The 18,357-nt window shown below is 37.9% G+C and overlaps 1 protein-coding gene across 1 annotated transcript; it reads left to right on the forward strand.

Annotated features, from left to right (window-relative positions):
* Positions 1 to 6,468: 6,468 nt before the first annotated feature.
* LOC121959053 (ninjurin-1-like) lies at positions 6,469 to 16,249 on the forward strand. The gene is made up of 3 exons (XM_042508236.1): positions 6,469 to 6,819; positions 11,738 to 11,975; positions 15,179 to 16,249. Exons 1-3 carry the CDS (start codon positions 6,763 to 6,765, stop codon positions 15,319 to 15,321), a joined length of 438 nt encoding a protein of 145 aa, XP_042364170.1. The 5' UTR covers positions 6,469 to 6,762; the 3' UTR covers positions 15,322 to 16,249.
* The last annotated feature ends 2,108 nt before the right edge of the window (positions 16,250 to 18,357 follow it).

Raw genomic sequence — 18,357 nt, forward strand, 5'->3', positions numbered from 1 at the left:
AAAAAAAAAGGCCAAGAACATCATAATTTGGCATGTCATAAAAATTTTGAGATGTCATAAAAATGGCTGAAAATGACATAATATAGCTTGTAGAGACATGTCATGGTATACAATGTGCAAAAAAGGGCAATAAAGGCCAAAAACTTCATAATTTAGCATGTCAANAAAAAAAAAGGCCAAGAACATCATAATTTGGCATGTCATAAAAATTTTGAGATGTCATAAAAATGGCTGAAAATGACATAATATAGCTTGTAGAGACATGTCATGGTATACAATGTGCAAAAAAGGGCAATAAAGGCCAAAAACTTCATAATTTAGCATGTCAAAAAAAGTGAACAAAAACGCCATGGTGTAGTATGTCGAAAAATGTCAAATTTTGACTGGTCATTGACATGGCTGAAAACAACATGTAATAGCTTATGGAGACGTGTCATGGTATATATCAGGGAAAAAAAGGCCAAAAACGTCTTAATTTCGCATGTCGCTAAAGTAAGGTATGTCGTAAAATGTCAAATTTTGACATGTCAAAAAAATGGCTGCCAAATTCTGACGTTTTTGGTCTTTTTTCAACATTGAATACTTTGACGTGTCTGTACAAGCTATTTTATGTCGTTTTTCGCCATTGTTTTTAGACATGTCAAAATCTGACGTTTTTTTGAAATACTATACTATGGCGTTTTCGGATACTTTATTCAACATACTAAATTATGATGTTTTCAGATGTTTTTCGACATTGTATACTTTGACGTGTCCAAGTTATTTTATGTCTTTTTTAGCCTTTTTTTTTTTTACATGTCAAAATCTGGCGTTTTTTGAAATACTGTACTATGGCGTTTTCTGACACTTTTTTCGACATACTAAATTATGACGTTTTCGGACGTTTTTCCAACATTGTATACTATGATGTGTCTCACAAGCTATAATGTGTCATTTTCAGACATTTTTTGGGGGGCCTGTAGCAGCCAACAACCATTAACAACTGGCAACTAAAAAAACAATACTTAAAGCTAAAATTTCAAACTGCTTAGGAGCAGATTTAATTAATTTACTTTTATTCTTATTTAACCTTTATTTAACCAGGAATAGTCCCATTGAGATTCAGAACCTCTTTTCCAAGGCAGTCCTAGCCAAGATAGCGGCACAAAGAATTTCACATAAGAGAACAAGTAGACTAAAAACACAACAGCAAAATTTTAAACAGCATAAAAATTCAACACAAGCAACAGGCAACAAACTTAAAACAAAGAGTCAATTAGCAATGTTCAGAAAACGAACATGTGCATTCAATGTCCAAAAGGTTCTTAGTCCTGTTTTTAAATAAATTGATAAAATACAATTTAAGGCAACTCTGCAGCTGACACCAAGATGGCGGGGAAAAAACACTAAAGGCACTTTCACCAAAGACAGTCAAGGAAGGAAAACACACCAATGTTCCAGTCTGGACAGAGACGACAAACTAACTTTCTCATACAAATTATTGTAGTGTGTACAGAAACCTGAGTCAGTGGCAAATCGCAATGCAGCATAATACACTGAATCCAACATTTTCAAGCAAGATATATTAGCACGCAGGTAAAAAAATATCTCTATAGTCATTTGCAGACAAAAGTGTTGCTTGAACCAGTTTCTTCCTTGTACTAAAAGAGAAACAGTGTTTGTTTCTGTTACAAACCCAACTATACCCTGAGCTTTTTTGCAAGAGAGAACAGGACTTGTGTGGCAAGACAAGATTTAACATATTTTGCCACAGCAATTACCACATCCTTATCTAGCATAGATTTGGAAAGCCAAGTCTCAGAAATATCTTCATTTTTGGAAGCAAGCTGCAAGCTTAGGCTGGATACCAGACAATAGTAAAAACATAGCAACTAAACATTTCCATGCTCGGTAACAGAAACGTAACTACAAAAGTTACTATTGTAGCAATGGGCCCCTGTGGATATTTTTTGAGCAAGCATATCAGGAGGAAAGCAGATATCCAGAACCCACAGGCAGTAGAGTCGGCTAGGACAGTCAGATCGACCAATATTCACATGCAGAAACAGTCCATAATACTCACTTCCCAGTGAGGATGTTGCATGACTTGTGGGTACTAGCCGTAAATAAGCAGGATCCAAATTTTTAACAGCATAGCTGCTGAGGCTCCATTCTGTGATAAGACAGAGAACAAGAGAAAAAGTCAAAGCAGAAGCAGAAGGAAATGCAGATGGAAACTATGTCTTAGTTGACGTGCTTACCCAGTCCATTGGTATGACAGCACAGTAAGATAGCAGATACCTGTAAGGCTTGGCCTGGTAGCTTGGCTGCTACTGGCACTGCTGCTGGTGCTGCTGCTTCTGCTGCTGGTGCTGCGGCCTGTTAGCTTGGCCGCTACTGGCTGGTGGTGGTGCTGCTGCTGCTGTTGCTGCTGTGGCCTTGTAGCTTGGTTGCCACTGGCTGCTGCAGCCACTGGTGCTGGTGCTGTTGCTGCTGTTGCCTGGTAGCTTGAATGCTACTGGCTGCTGGTTGCTGCTGCTACGGGCTAATGTTGGCGCTGCTGCTGCTAGCTGCTACTGGCTGCTGGATGCTGCTGGCTGGCTGCTGGTAGCTGCCGCCACTGGCCCCTGCTGCTACTGGCTGCTGCTGCCGCTGTGGCCTGGTAGCTTGGATGCAACTGGCTGCTGCTGCTGCTACTTACTGCTGCTGGCTGACAATGATGCTGCCTAGTAGCATGGATGCTACTGGCGGCTGCTGCTGTCTGCAGTGGCCTGTTCGCTTGGATGCTACCGGCTGCAGTTGCTGCTGCTGCTACAGTCTGCTGCTGGCTGATGCTGCTGCTGCCTGGTAGCTTGAATGCTACCAGCTGCTGCTGTTGCTACTGGCCGCTGCTACACAACTGGATGCTGCTTCTTGATGCTGCTCCTGCTGGATGCTGCTGCTGGAGGACTATGTACAATGACTTTTTAATGCTATTTTGGGACAATATTCAATACTATGATTTTTTCTGTGCTGTTGTTTTTAAGGCATTCTACACTATGAGTTTTTGCTGATATTTTTGATAACATACCATGTAAGCAAATACCATACCACTTTGACCTTTGTCCTGCTTTTTTTGGCAGACCATTTTTCTATACCTTTTTTTCATGCTACTTTGGGGCAACATACCATACTATGACTTTTTTATCCAATCAAGGATGACATATCATAGTATTACTTTTTCATGCCATCATAAATGACATACCCTAGCATGACTTTTTACAGTGTCTTTGGACAATGTACAATCATACAACTTTTTGGTACTATTTTGAACAACATACTAGACTATGACCTTTTCATGCTTTTTTTTGGAAAACATACTATACTTGGACTTTTCTATACTAGTTTTACAACATATAACACTATGTTTGTCAAAAATTAGAGTATCATACATTGTTGAATAGTTATAGAATAAAATGTCTAAAATAGTTATAGTATAATATTCTGACAAATGTCATAGTTTAATATTGCATAAATAATTCAAAGCATTTTGTATTCTAAAGAATTCAGGACATAATGTCATAAAGGGTCTTAATATACTATGTTATAAAATAAATGTCCAGATTCATTATATTTGTTAAACTTTTTTATAAAAAAAAAAAATAAAATTCCATCTTTTTAGTTTCACTCTTCATGTGCTTCCTTTATTTGTTATGCCAGACTTAAACTTTTTATGACATTTTATAGTATGCATTTTTTAAAACACATAATACTATTCCTTTTTTTATTTGACATATTTATTTATTATTCATTTTTATTTATTTATTTTTTATTACTTATTTTTATTTATTTTTTATTTTAGAACATACTATATCATAACTATTGTTTTTTTAAATTTGTCCATGTTATGCAGCTTTTCATCGCCTTTAAAATTTTACTTAAAATATGTAAAATAAATATGTCACATTGAACATTCTGGCTAACACACTGCTCAGAGGTGGAGTTTAGAGGGTCATATTGTTATTATCTGCTAGTTCAGAGGCTTAACACATTTATCTTAACTACACTTTTATTGGTTTGTTTATTACCCCAGAATTTGAACATTTAAAGTGAGGGAAACAAGACACTATAAGGACAAGAACAGAGAGGTCAAAACTCACACTTGAGGCCTTATCAAACATATTCTTTTGCTCCATGGCGACTAACCTGTGGGGAAAGTTTTATATTTTATGTGGTCGAGCGTGAGGGACAAACCAGCCCAGATCTCCAGGGAAACAGAGGATATAATAAGAACCAGTTGGTGGGTGGGGACAGACCTCGGGGGTGATGGGGAGTTAACAATGTGAAACCATGAATGTGACAATTGGTGTCTGGCCATCCTATTCACTGCGTCTCATTTCCTGTTGGCACACATGATGGCATCTGTATGACTGCGAGAGACTTTTCAGTTAAAGCTTTGTCTATTCTGCTATTTTCTTGCTTTGGCAACCCATCTTGAAATATATATATAATCTTACAGGATATGATGTGGGGGAAAAAAGTGATAATTATGGTGTCACCAATACTTGTATGACTCATAAGTGTCATATGATACAGAAATAATATTACCTTTTGTGGTATAAATGCTTAATCTCTCACGGTTTTCAAGTATGACATGCTGTGACCTGTTATTAGTGTAAGGGTGTAGGCTGGGATTTATATGTCAATATTTCCAGTGTTGTTATCTATTAATGTATCTATTTGTTCCCCTAAATCCAATTCTGGTGATAAAGACTGGATTGAAAACAAGGCCAAGTGGGCAATTGTTGGACCCTGACCCTGGATTCAGGTTATGTATCAGTTTTTTTTTTTTAAATTACTACATGTTTTTTTTTCCAAAACACATTCAAAAACTTTTGTTATTCAGATTCAGAATAAATGATTTACAAACTCTCAGAAAATTGCAAGTCTGCTGCAGCTCCAAGTTCATTTAAATTGAGGTTGAAGACTTATCTCTCGCTTTAGCTTGTTTCAATTCCTGTTTTTAACTCTTTAATTAAGTTTTTATTGTATTAAATGTCCTTCTAGAAGGTGTTTATTTTGCATTTTGTCGCAATGCTTTGTTTTTTTTTGTTTTAATGTAGAGCCCTTTGAATTGCCTTGTTGTCGAAATGTGCTATAAAAATAAACTTATATAAAATAAGAAGTCACTGCAAGAAAAATGTATTTGCCGTGTACTTTGAGTTTTTAGTTTGGCCAGTCACTAACATGGAGGGGCAGGCTTTATGACCTACACTGCAGCCACATGCCGGGGGGGCGACTGAGATTGAAATGTTATACTTTGGGGGAAGTGTCAAGTTGTGCATCTTTAGATACAGTCTGTGGTATCAAACAGTAAAAAATACAAAGGGTTTAGGTCAGGTTTAGAAAGGGGGACAAAGACATATTGCCAGGGAAATACTTTGTCTATACACCACATGTCCTGAGGGTCAAAGCTTAGCTGCCTTCACTAAACCTCTGAAATAAAGCAGCTTGATTAAAATTTAAACCCAAAATCTATTTTGCATGAAGAAACAACCTGTCATGCATCACAAACTTTGCAAATATCTAGCATTTTCCTCTTCACTGTGCAGAGAGACTGCATTTAATCAGTGGAATCCACTCATTTTTATTATAACACACCGGCCATAATTGTTATCTTTCCTAAACTGGAGGTTTATTATTATTTCTAAAGGTACTACATAGGTGTGAACATAATTTTTAGCAAGCTATATCACTTGTGTAGCCTACGAAAGTAGAAGGTATGTGCAAGAAAGTAGTTTTGAATGCATTTCATTCTAAGAAAACAATAACAGTATCTAGCTACATAGTATGTTATACTGCACAATGAAGACAGTATGGCACAACACACACAACACATGGCACAACTGGAAACTGATGCAAATACATTATTGCCTTTGCTTACTAACATATCTGGAGCAATACGCTGCACGTCAGTCACGACTATTGTAAATGTTTCCTGAAAAAAAAAGGTATTCTACTACTGTTATTTTAAAATAACTCAGTATCTGTAAGTCTAGACCTAATGTAACTGACATCTTAAGAAGACAAAATAAATAGAAAATGTAGCCACCACAGCAAAATCCAAATGGTATCCTTAAAGGGATCTTTGTGGATGTCTTTAAATGAGGTTGTATAGGGTGCTCATGTGTGTTTTGTGGTATGAAAATGAATGATTTTTAACCCTGTTTGAGTACAGCTTTGATTGAAATACTATAAACAAAGGCAATTTCTCATTTTTTCTCATGTTGGGGTCATTCTTGGAAAAGTCATCGAATTTTCAAATCGGAAAAAGATCATTTAGGGGGATTTTCTATGCTGTTAAACATAGTGACAGGTCATTACTCATGCTTAACCTTAAAGCATCTGCAGATGAGCCTCCTTCATGCATTACTTTACAAACACACAAGGTGGCAGTGAAGAGTCGTGATGCCTTCACTGTCCGTTAATAACTAAAACAGAAAGCACTACTCAGCTCCTCTACATGACATCGGGGTTTCAGTTCCCACTGTGGGAAATACATAACCCCATAAATAACCAGAGAGCAGCCTGCCCTGCTCACCCCGCTCCCGTCCGCCGCAGCTCCGTGAGGACGGTCGCCCCCGCGTCGGAGGGGCGGTAGCTGCAGCTTTTCTCCCTTTTGTCGTCACGGCAGCGTTTTTCCAGTCAGTGCCTGAGTGCCCGCCGGTCGGACCACCGACTCTGGGAAGCCCACACTAAATATAAAACAACCTCATCTGCATATAACGCTTTTTTTTAACGAAGATGGCCACGGATAACTTTGAGATGAACGGTGATGCTGACCGAAACGGCGAAACGGAGGTAAGTCAAAGCGGCGCCGGTGCCCGCTACAAAGGGCAGCTTCCCGGTCAGTCATTATTATCCCGGTCAGCCTCCGTCAAAGCTAAATCCGCTCACAAACATGCCATAGTTTGAGATCTTTGTCTTGCAAACACTGATAATATATGTCTGCCTGGTCTTCATCCATCTCTCCCATCACCGTGATGTTTGATTTTTGCCGACTGAATAAGTGTCACTTGGACTGCTTTATTGTCATTAAGCTTATTTTAGCGGTAAACAGATTAGCTCTAATTTCAGGTTTGATTTAAACGTTTCAGTAGTTTTTAAACTTGTGTTATGTGCTGAGTTTTCCCGTGACTTTCTGCTGTTATCTACACAGGCTCAGTTTACTCTTCACGATAGAGGATACACATGTCAGGGGGGTGTAGGTGAAGTTAGTTTGGATAACCATTGCTCTGCAGGGGCAGTCATACTCAATTTAAGGGCCGCGGGCCAAATCTGGCCACCCGGTGTACCCTAACCGTTTTCTAATTCATGATAAAAAAATAAATAAATAAGGTGATTTATACTTGGAATTGTTGTTTTTCTTTTAGTAAACATAAGGTGCCTAAAGCAGCAATAAAATAGATCTTTTTGAGAAAAAGTGCCAGTGAAAGATCCCCTTACAGAGGTCCTAGCCAACCCCTAACTTCCTAAAATCGGAGAAATGTCCTGAGAAACATCATAAAATCCAAGAAAAGTCCTAAAGTCCTAAAATCCTAGAAACACTCAAAAATCCTGGACATCTTTAGATCAAAGAAATGTTCTAACATCCCAGAAACGTCATTAAATATGAGAAGTGTCCTAAAGTTCATGAAATGCCCTAAAATCCTATAAACCTCGTAACAACCTAGAAACGTCCTAAAATTGGAGAAACGTCCTAAAATTGGAGAAACGTCCTAAAATTGGAGAAACGTCCTAAAATCTAAGAAATGCCTTAAAATCCTAGAAATGTCCTAACATCCTAGAAACAGCCTAAAATCAAAGAAAAGTCCTAAAATCCTAGAAACATGCAAAAATCCTGGACATGTCTTTAGATCAAAGAAGTGTTCTAACATCCCAGAAACGTCCTAAAATCTGAGAAATGTCCTAAAGTTCAAGAAATGCCTTAACATCCTCGAAACGTCCTAAAATCCAAGAAATGCCCTAAAATCCTTGAAATTTCCTAACATCCCAGAAACGTCCTAAAATCTCTGAAATGTCCTGACATCCCAGAAACGTGCCAAAGTCTGAGAAAGGTCCTAAAATCCTAGAAATGCCCTGAAAGCTGAAAAAGTCCCTAAAAAAATTCCCTAAAGTCCTAGAAATGTCCTGAAACGTCTCAAAATCCTAGAAACATCCTGGAACCCAAGAAATGCCCTAAAACCCTAGAAATGTCCCAAAATCTGAGAAACGCGCTAAAATCCTATACATCTTTTAAAATCTTATAAATGTCTTTAAATCTTAGAAAGTTGTCAAAATCCTACAAACATGTATTTGCAAAACATGTTTTTGTGTTTATTACAACGTGGTCACATTCAGGATTTTAACTACAAGCTTGAATCTGCACATTCAACAATACAGCTTTGTGTGATATTTGGAACTCTTCATTATTTTTGAGAGGGGAGGGGCTGAAAAATGTGGAAGGTTTGAAATTATGCACATCTTCATCATTATGGGGCCCGTAGAGCAAGCGCACTTACGACTAATGACAGCTGCACGGAGCCCAGTGCGGCTGAACGGCTAACTTCTGGTTTATATAACGAAATACTTTAATCTTGCAGCTCTTCTAAACTTTCACAGTGTTATCATATCAAATCTTAAAAGTGAAACAAGTCGAGGTTTTGGGAGTCTTCCACCAGAAATTTTTAAGCATGAAACACGTTATTTCCTGCATTCTTTGAATTCTTATGCACCAGTTTGGGCCTTTTCTGCATCAGCTTATATGGTGTAAATAACGTATTTTGTCAAAATAAAAGTCATCTGCTACTTTCATGTTTTAGCATGGACAAATGAACTTGTTCTAAATACTGAGGAGGACGTGTCCCCTGCGTCTCTCTGAAATCTACTCCTATGCTCAACAATAAAAAGCCAATACTTCTGTCACGAGGGATTATCTGCAGGTTCACTTCTGTGGAACAAACTTTATCTACTGTGCTTTTACTTGTAATTAAAAGTATTTTTTTTTTAAATTATAATCCATATAACCTCTCTCTCACATAATTTGAAATATTTGGCATTTTGACTGTTAGTTGGACAAAACAAGCACTGTGAAGATGTCATTTCGGACTCTGGAAACTTGTGACAGAATTTTTTCTTTTTTTTAATCAACTAACCAAAAGATTAACTGAAATATACTAACTGAAACAGGTTGATTGATACTAAAAATAGTAATTAGTTGCAGACCTACTGGTTTCTGAGCCTTCATAACTTGCAGTGCTCGAAAAATGAACACTGGACATTTTGAATGGCTGTAGTTAAAAATATTATTATCAGCAGCTTCTTGTTCTGAGTAGCAAGTTTCCCCAGTAAAGTAATACAGAAATATAAATATGAACGTGATGCGATGTATGTCAAAAATACATTTTAAAGTAAACAGTAAGAATGAAAGGCTTTCTGTCTGACATAAACTTGAAACCATATAATGACAACCCGATATCACGTATGTCTCTCTGGTTTTTCGAGCATGCAAGCAGCAACAAGACAAAATATTCCCCAAAAAGCTCAGCACATAAGGAAACATAAAAAAAACAAGCTTGATGTGCACAGCGAGCTGTCAAAAAACTGAGAATGAAGCTGTAACATGCGGGAAGATTAGTGACTCTCATCTGCTGGTTTACCACCAGAGCGCTTTTTCTCTCTGCAGCCTGGCAGCGTTTCAGAGGTGAAAAAAAGAGGAACATGAAACTGAACCTCAGCACACATGTTGCCAGCCTGGCCACAAGGGTGGCATTGTTGGCTCCTCTAAACTGCACTCCACCCACATAAAATCCAGAGCAGCGACCCAAACTCGTCTGAAGAGAAACAGGGATCTAGAAAATGTGATGTAATGGTTTTAATGGGTTTTTAAATGAACCAATTTACCGCAGACTCGCTTCACCTGTGAGACAAATTTCTCTGCCGTTCCACAAAAAGGAAGGAAACGACCTCTTCCTGGATACATTATCCAGACTATTTTAGTGCTAATGGCACATGAAATTCTGCTTCTGTTAACTTTTCACAACACTTTTCATATTTGATACTGAAAAATTACTGATTAATTACAACATCTGTGACCGTGATGTAAGTGCGTGCTTTCACATGTACTTTCTGAACGTATGGTGTGTTTGTAACACGTCCAGAAACCTCTTGTCTCGCTTTCTCCGCTGCGTTTGGGCGGAGGCCACTGTCACGTTTCAGATGTGTGACCTGGTCAGCCTAAAAAAAAGGATGTGGCAAATTATTTTTGACCTTCGGACTCAGACCAGCTCAGTGACCTCCTGAGTCATGGGTGTTCCTGTTTGGATTAAGCCACTGAACACTTTCGCTTCCATAAATATCTTCCGTTACAAACAAAACATACTGTGATTGCACAAATCTGTGTCGCAGTTTGGCCGTGCTGCTGAACTGTTCAAATGTAAGTTAGGAATTTTTTTGAGTATAGTTGGGTTTAATGTTTCTAAAATTCAATGAGGTAAACCAAAGAGGAGATTAAAACATGAACGCAATGTAAATTTGATATTTATAATAATATAATATCTAAATAAGATGATTGTTTATTGTTATGTGTGGAATTATCTAATGGAAAAAGTCCTTGCTGGTGCTGACGCACTGACTGACTCACAAGAGGGATTTTTAGAGGCTTAAAATAGCCCCCATAAATCAAGTCTGGAATTTACTAAGCAGGTGAAATCATACTTTTCAGTCACATATTTTTATGAAACCCAATGTGATGGCTGCTTTCATTTCCTTCCTGTTAAGTAACTTTAATTACCTATTTTACACAAGTTTCAGAACAAGAAAGCAGGTGCTTTTGGAGTGAGTTTTACAATGGTGAAAATGAAAATGGTCAAATTGCCAAAAATGTAAAAGTAATAAATAAAAAAGATCAACAAAAATCCTTAAAAGAAAATTTTTTTTTAAGAAAAGAAAATTGCAAAAATGTTTTAAAAAATTGCCCCAAATTAAAAAAAAAAACACCAAAAAAAAAAAAAAAAAATCGCCATTTTTTACAAAAAGAGCACACACCCTCCAAACTCCAGACCCGCTGGTTTTGAAAGCACGTTTTCTTGAAAAAATGTTGGCAATTTTTTTTCCTACAAAGGTCCGGGCTCAGCCTCTAATGTCCTCCAATGCTAGAAACACCCCTGGTTTTGACTAACTGCACCTTATTCTTATTCTTTATTCTCTTTATGTTTTATTTCATTGTGGTCTAAGCCCATGTGTTATTTACATTTTGTCACATAAAAGTGAATATATGGTTATTTCTCTTATGACTAAAGACAAATCTGGACCCAGTGGCTGGACCCGTTGGGAACCGCTGACCTAAGTTAAAGTAGTTTTATTGTTTTGTCCAGTGAGTGTGCACATTTTGAAAAGTATGTGCCACCAGTGGGCCATGATAGGAGTACGTATAATAAGCTAATTCTTCTACAGGAGAGATTTGATGTTTTCTGCAGTTAGTTGGAAATACACGTGCGTATATATCATCATTGGCATCAGCCATCAGCCAAAAAGAGTCCGAAAATATCGGCATATCAGCAAAACTCCAATATCGTGCTTCCCTACCTGAGAAACTACATCACAAAATCGTTCATTTTTAATCCTAATAATAGCATCTACCTTAACGAACACTAGAGATAAATCTCACTTTGTTTATCACATCACGACCCGTCACGTGTGTCTGCGTCATACTGATGTCAGGGTTTGCGTTTACACTCAGGTCCCGCTGCGAGGCCCCTGGAGGAGGGAACAGGGACCTCTGAACATGAACCATTATGCCAATAAGAAGAGTGCAGCAGAGAGCATGCTGGATGTGGCTCTGCTGATGGCGAATGCCTCACAGCTGAAGGCCGTGCTGGAACAAGGACCGGACTTCTCCTTCTACGTGCCCCTCATCGCTCTCATCAGCATCTCGCTCGTTCTACAGATTTTAGTGGGAGTTCTGCTCATCTTCATCGGTAAGTGTGGAGTCTGCTTGTTTCTGTTTGTCAGACTAAAGCTTTTACACGAGAAGATTTACAGTGAATATATGAGCATGTATTGTTTTAGTCCTCTACTGCACACACAGTTATTTAAGTTCCTCTACTGCAACACTGTTTAAACCAGTGTTTCCCAGCTGCTCCAGCAACTGGGTCCAGATTTCTCCTCAGTCATTAGCTTAAGGTCTGCACATAAGAGAAATGACCACATTCTCAATTGTATTTGCAAAATGTAAATAACAAGTGGGCTTAAAACACATCAAATTAAAACATACTGCAAGAATAAAGTGCATTTAGTAAGACCTGGATTTTAGGATTTTAAGACGTTAGGGACTAACAAGTCACCCAGTTTTTTTTTTTAAATAAGAAATCATTCCTTCCAAATCCTTTGGCCCACGGGTTTAAAAAGCATGTTCCCTTTTTTTTAAAAAAAAAAAATTGAGTTATTTTTAAAAACTGATTCTTTTCTTAGTTTTTTTTTTCTTTCAATTTTTTGTGGGGGCAAGCTTTCTCTAAATATATTTTGGCATTTTTTTCTCAAAGAATTTTTTGATGACTTATAAAGAGAACATGCCTCCCAAACAGCAGGCCCACCGAAAAAAAAAAAATCGACAAAATGACACCATTTATCACAGCCAGAAATGTCAAAACAGAAATTATGTTATCAAATTTACGATGGTCCTTGAACAAATCATGTGGGACAAACACTCCATGCATCCTCCCAGAGCCACTCAGGGAACTCTAGGAAAAATTTGGGGAAAGTCAAAAAAACCCAGAGACTGCCAGTTTTTCACAAACTTGACATGATCGCGTCCATTCAGAACAGACTCGCGACCCACTTTTGGACCGTAACCCACTAGTTGGGAACCACTGCTCTGCGTCCACAACGAACAGGTCTCAGGTGAATACCATGTTACAGATTACAAGTGAGTTTAAAAAGCAAATATGTGATTGTGTCTCATCATCAAACAAACAATTACTTAAGTCCACCCTGTTTCTGTGTAAAATGATGTCATTTTGACACGCACTAAAATTTTCACAGACTGTCCGAGTTGTTCAGACTCATGAGGTGATTCATGTGAATTTTACCAGCGGGGAACTTATTTCCTGATTGCAGCCTTAGTTAACTTTTGAGATTGCCGTTGCAGCCAGAAGCTTGGGCTTCAAACCCGCAGTTGCAACAATGAGTGTGCGTGTGTGCGTGTGTAACTTCAGTGTCACGCAGGTTATGGGAACACAACTGACAGCTGCTTTTAATTTATACTGACTTCACAAAAGCAGTTATTCTTTTTATACTCTCTCTGTGTATAATTTATGCAAAGATTCAATGTGACACTTTTCTCTGCAACTACAAATCTTTTCTTCTGATCTACAAACTTGAGAAACTTTTATTTTAGTTTTCACAAGTGAACAAAGGGGGGATTTACAACCACGTGCCTCGAAATCATTTATGCACACCATTTCACAAACACAATATCTTATTTACGCCTCTGTAGGCACCTAATTCTGGCAGCCCAAGGTTGTCTCGCCATACATTGGCGTGCTCCCTGCTCCCTGGTATCCTTATCTTATCCTGACAGAGAACACTATTGTGACAGAGCGCTGAGTTAAAGGAGCCACGGCAGGAAGGAGTGCCTCTGCCGTCAGCTGTTTCCACTTTTAAAGTTAAGTCATTGGAAATTTACCAATACTGAAATAAAGATATTGCTGTTTCCACTTTTAAAGTTAAGTCACTGGAGATTTACCAATACTGAAATAAAGATATTGCTAAAACCTAAAATACAGACTTCTGCTCTGTCAAAACCAATGAGGCATGTAGTGTCCCACTGGAGGAAGAAGCTAATTATTCACCCGAGGGCAGCGCTGCTTTCAGAAGCTGTTCATTTATATCATCGCGCTCAGTGATGATTACCTCACTGCTGATCTAACAGGAAACTCTGTGTGCCTGTCAGTGGTAGTCTACTGGCAATCCATATACGGTCAATCCTAACCACAGAAATGTTGTTCCCTGTAAACTTTATTAGTGAAATGTCATCAAAAGGCCTGGTAGAGGAAATTCAACTTGGTTCCTAAAGGTTGCACAATGGGCAATTTGAGTAATTAGCAAAAAAGTCTTAAGTGCTTGTTTGCACCATGGTAACAGCTGGATTTCAGGACATCACAGTCATGCAAGCTAACCTTATCAGCAAAACTGGCATAAATTATGTAGAAAGATTAGGTCAAAATCAGGAAATAGCTACTTGTTTTCGTGTCCAGAAATAAATCTGTCGTCATAACTAATTAATACAACCTTTTCTCACATTAGTAGGTGTGTAATGGTACACAAAGAGACCATGACACGAAAGACATCATGGTGACATGAGACTGGATCTTCGTGGTTAGAGCACAGATTCTATATAAAGACGGACAACATGACAGCCCCCTCGAGGGTAACGTTTCAGTTTTGATCGCCCCCTGGTGTCTATCTGCAGTATAGGTCACAAACCCCGCCCCTCCATTTTAGTGAATGGACATAAGCCAAAATCAAGATTCAAAGTAAATGTCAAATAAATTTTTTCCAATGATGTTTTCTGTCATGAAGGTACTTCTCGTCACCCTGATGTTTGTTTAGGGGTTTGATTTTAGGAGAAATTCTGTTTCCGTGAGGGATTAAATGGTACGAAAGGGAGCTTTTCCATCATGATTGACAGCTGTGAAAGCCAATGTGTGCGCTCGCATTCAATGGAGCTGCGCGCGATTGGTCGTACATCTGTTTTTTTGCGGAAACTCCTCCACCGCGGATATCGCTACTGCGCAGTCAACAGCTCTAATGACATCACCCTCGCATGATGGCAATGCCCGTATCTCGGATATTTTAACCTCAGTTCAGCATAGCAGGGTTAAGTGGGGTACAGTTTATGGTTTAAAGCAATATTATAGCTATAATTAATTAGGTTATTATTTTTTATTAGCTTATTATTATGTTGATTGCGCAAATTGCCCAACATGCAGGACTTTTACAAGGTACAAAATACATTTATTGGTCATTTTTTTAAACACTGTATGATTCATAAAGGTTTATAGGAAACAACATTTCTTGGTACAAAAGATTCCCAGTAGACTATGGAGATTTTAGGTCATCCTTACTGACTAAGCAAAACTCAGCAATGTTTTCAAGCTTCATTTTTACTTTGTTTTGTCAGTTAAGTGGAACCTGAATGATGAGAGGATGCACTACAAGCTGAACATCATGGAAAATTTCGCCACAGCCTTCGTCTTTATCATAGTCGTGGTCAACGTCTTCATCACCGCCTTTGGTGTTCAGCGGCCGAACCTGCGGGGCTGACCACCCTCAAAGTGACTCTCCATGCCTGCTGATCAACTTAGTGAAGATGGACCTCCACAATATTTATGCAAATGAACGTGGTATTTATTCAGCAAACCAAATGACATGCAGGTGCACCTGCCTTTCTGTAATCCAAACCCCGAGGCATGAGGAGACCTGACATTTCCTAAGGGTTAAGGTATTTGTGTGTGTGTGTGTGTGTGTGTGTGTGTGTGTGTGTGTGTGTGGGTGTGTGTGTGGGTGTGTGTGTGTGTTAGAGGAATCCCCCTCTTCTCCAAACTTGTGGACAAATGTGTGGTCACTTTTTATTTCATGGCGCAATTCACCATTTTGTTACCTCTTTTCATGCTCAGGTTTCTGATGCAAATACATTATTGCCTTTACTTACAAATCAAACGTATCAGGAGCAACACACTGCATGTCAGTCATAACGATTGTGAATGTTTCCTGAAAAAAAGGTATTCTAGTACTGTTATCTTCAAATAAGTCAGTATCTGTCAGTCTGAACCTGATGTAACCGACATCTTAAGAAGACAAAATAAATAGAAAATGTAGTCACCACAGCAAAATCCAAATGATATCTTTAAAGGGTTGTTGTGGATGTTTTGAAGTGGGATTGTATGGATTTGAGATTTCAGTCAGCACAGGTTATAGTCTGACATTAAAGCTAAGCAGTATTTTAGTATTAGTATTTTAGCCACCTTAAAAAAAGGTCCACATACAAAAAAAAGCTTTAAGTGTACATTATATTGAGTGTTATCATCGCTATGACCTGTTTATATGTTGGTTTTACTCACTCTTTGTTATGACGTTGTCTCCTGTGTCTGGTGTGCCAAAGACACATTTCTACCCTGGTGGACAATAAAGATCTTACTTACGATTAACCCTTTGAAACCTGAGCAAATTGGCTTGATTTCTTCAAAAATGTGGGGAGAAAGCAATAAGCAACTTAACAAGAAATTACAAGAAATACAGAAATTTGTTCTTAAAAAAGTTACAAGAAGATGACCTAAACATTAGGTCAAAAAAAGAAATAAAATAAAAAAAATAAAAACAAGGAAATGGCCTGCAAAAAGCGCTAATATTCACACATACATATACATGTTTCTGTAACATAATTTTAAATATATAATTAAAATGATAAATAGAGTTTTCTGGACATTTCCACTTATAAAAAAAATCTAATGATTTTATTTTTCTCTCCTTTAAAAAGAGAAAACCTTTCAGGTCATTTTCTTGTCACCTTTTCCTAATTTCTCACAGTTTGCGGCACATCTCTTGCCAAGTTGCTTATTTCTTCTCCCTCAAATTTTTATTCTCAGGTTTCAATGGTTTAAATGTTTGTAAAAGGTGTCTGAACAAAGCACTCGTAAACGTATGTCTTTCCGGGTTTCAAAGGGTTAATCTTTCCATCGGACAGCCTATTTAAACGTGGCGTCTGTTAACAGCTTCAGTTCCCAATCTATGCTCGCCTCAAAACCACCAGACTCCATTAAGAAAAACAGTCATTTTAGCTCGCTGCATACAGGAGCTGCAGGTCTACAGCTACTTCAGTCAGTTAGTCAGTTTGTGTAAATGTGTGACACAAACAAACAAACTGATCGAGGCAACAGCGGAGCAGCAGCTCCTGCTGTCAATGAGGTAAAATCGCTGTTTTTCTCAGTGGAGATTGGCTTTGAAGAGGGCGATGTAACGGCTTCATTTTCTCGTTGGAAATCATTGTCCAACCTCAACATAAAGCAATGAAAATATTCAAAATATAGCATACACAATACTGATACTGATTTCATAAGTGGGACTTTTTTTAGGTGGCTAAAATGCGTAATGTTGCTGACCCATCCACAGCAACAGATTGCTTAGCTTTCGACTCCCGCATGCTTCTCCAAACTGGGAGCGTGCTCACTGACATCTACTGTACGTTACATACTGACTGACTATAAGTACCCCGTACAACCCCACTTCAGAAAATTCAAACTATTCCTTTAAAAGTAATTGCATCAGGAGCCACTTAGCTTTCTGCTGCTCATGAGGCGTTACATGATATAACAGCTTTATTGTGGGGGTAAATGTTTAAACCGTTTACACAGCTATAAACCTCAATCAATTAATGAAGGAGACCTTACTTGCTTTGTTTTTTAAGTGCTATCCAAGTATAGTTTACTGATTTACATATATGATTATCAGTGTTTTAGTATTGAAGTATATTATAGTGTATGTGGTTTCTTTTTAGGCTTTTTATCACTTTTTTTAAGGACCAAAAATTTTCAAATCTTTTACTACGTGACCTTGTATTACACACTGTGATAACTATTTTACATTAAATTTATAAATAAATCTACAAAAGTGATAAGATGTGTCTACTGTCCTGTTTATTATCGCCATGCTTTTTTTTTCAGATTATACAAAGACAAAAGTCACAATCCAACAAATAATGGCACTTTTAACTTTAAGGCATTTTTACACGACACAGTACACATGCGAGAAACTGCCAGACACTCGGCTCAGTGAGTAGACATTAACTGACAAGCATCAGAAAACAAAACATTGATATTTCCTTTTAAAATAATTTTACAAAATTGTTGAGAACAAGAATAACCAGTCCTTACTAATTGGATGTTTTCAGGCATTTCTGGTATTGGCCTCTGATAACCTGAATGTTAACCATCATAAAATGAAACACAGTTAAACAAAGCACCATTGAGATAGTCACTGTTACGTTCAAAGGCCCTTATGTCATATATTTTAAGGGACTGTTCGTTATTTATGTTGGGGGAGGGGTGCTGCAAAACGGGAGGCATGTCAAATAAGTTTTTAGCACTGGGGAGGGGCTTATGTGTATTATTTTGGCTTGGGGGAGGGGCATACAACTTAAAATTGTCATTCTTTCATTCATTAATTTATTTACAAATACCATCTGAACCTGCCGTCGAAAGGCATTTTTTCTTTAAAAATCGCCAAAATCACACAATTTTTCATAGCCAGAAACCGTAAAAACAGAAAATTAGCTCCAATTCCTACACTTGGTGTAAATTAAAA

The sequence above is a fragment of the Plectropomus leopardus genome, chromosome 2 (assembly GCF_008729295.1).
Source record: "Plectropomus leopardus isolate mb chromosome 2, YSFRI_Pleo_2.0, whole genome shotgun sequence".
Taxonomy (NCBI): Eukaryota; Metazoa; Chordata; class Actinopteri; order Perciformes; family Serranidae; genus Plectropomus; species Plectropomus leopardus.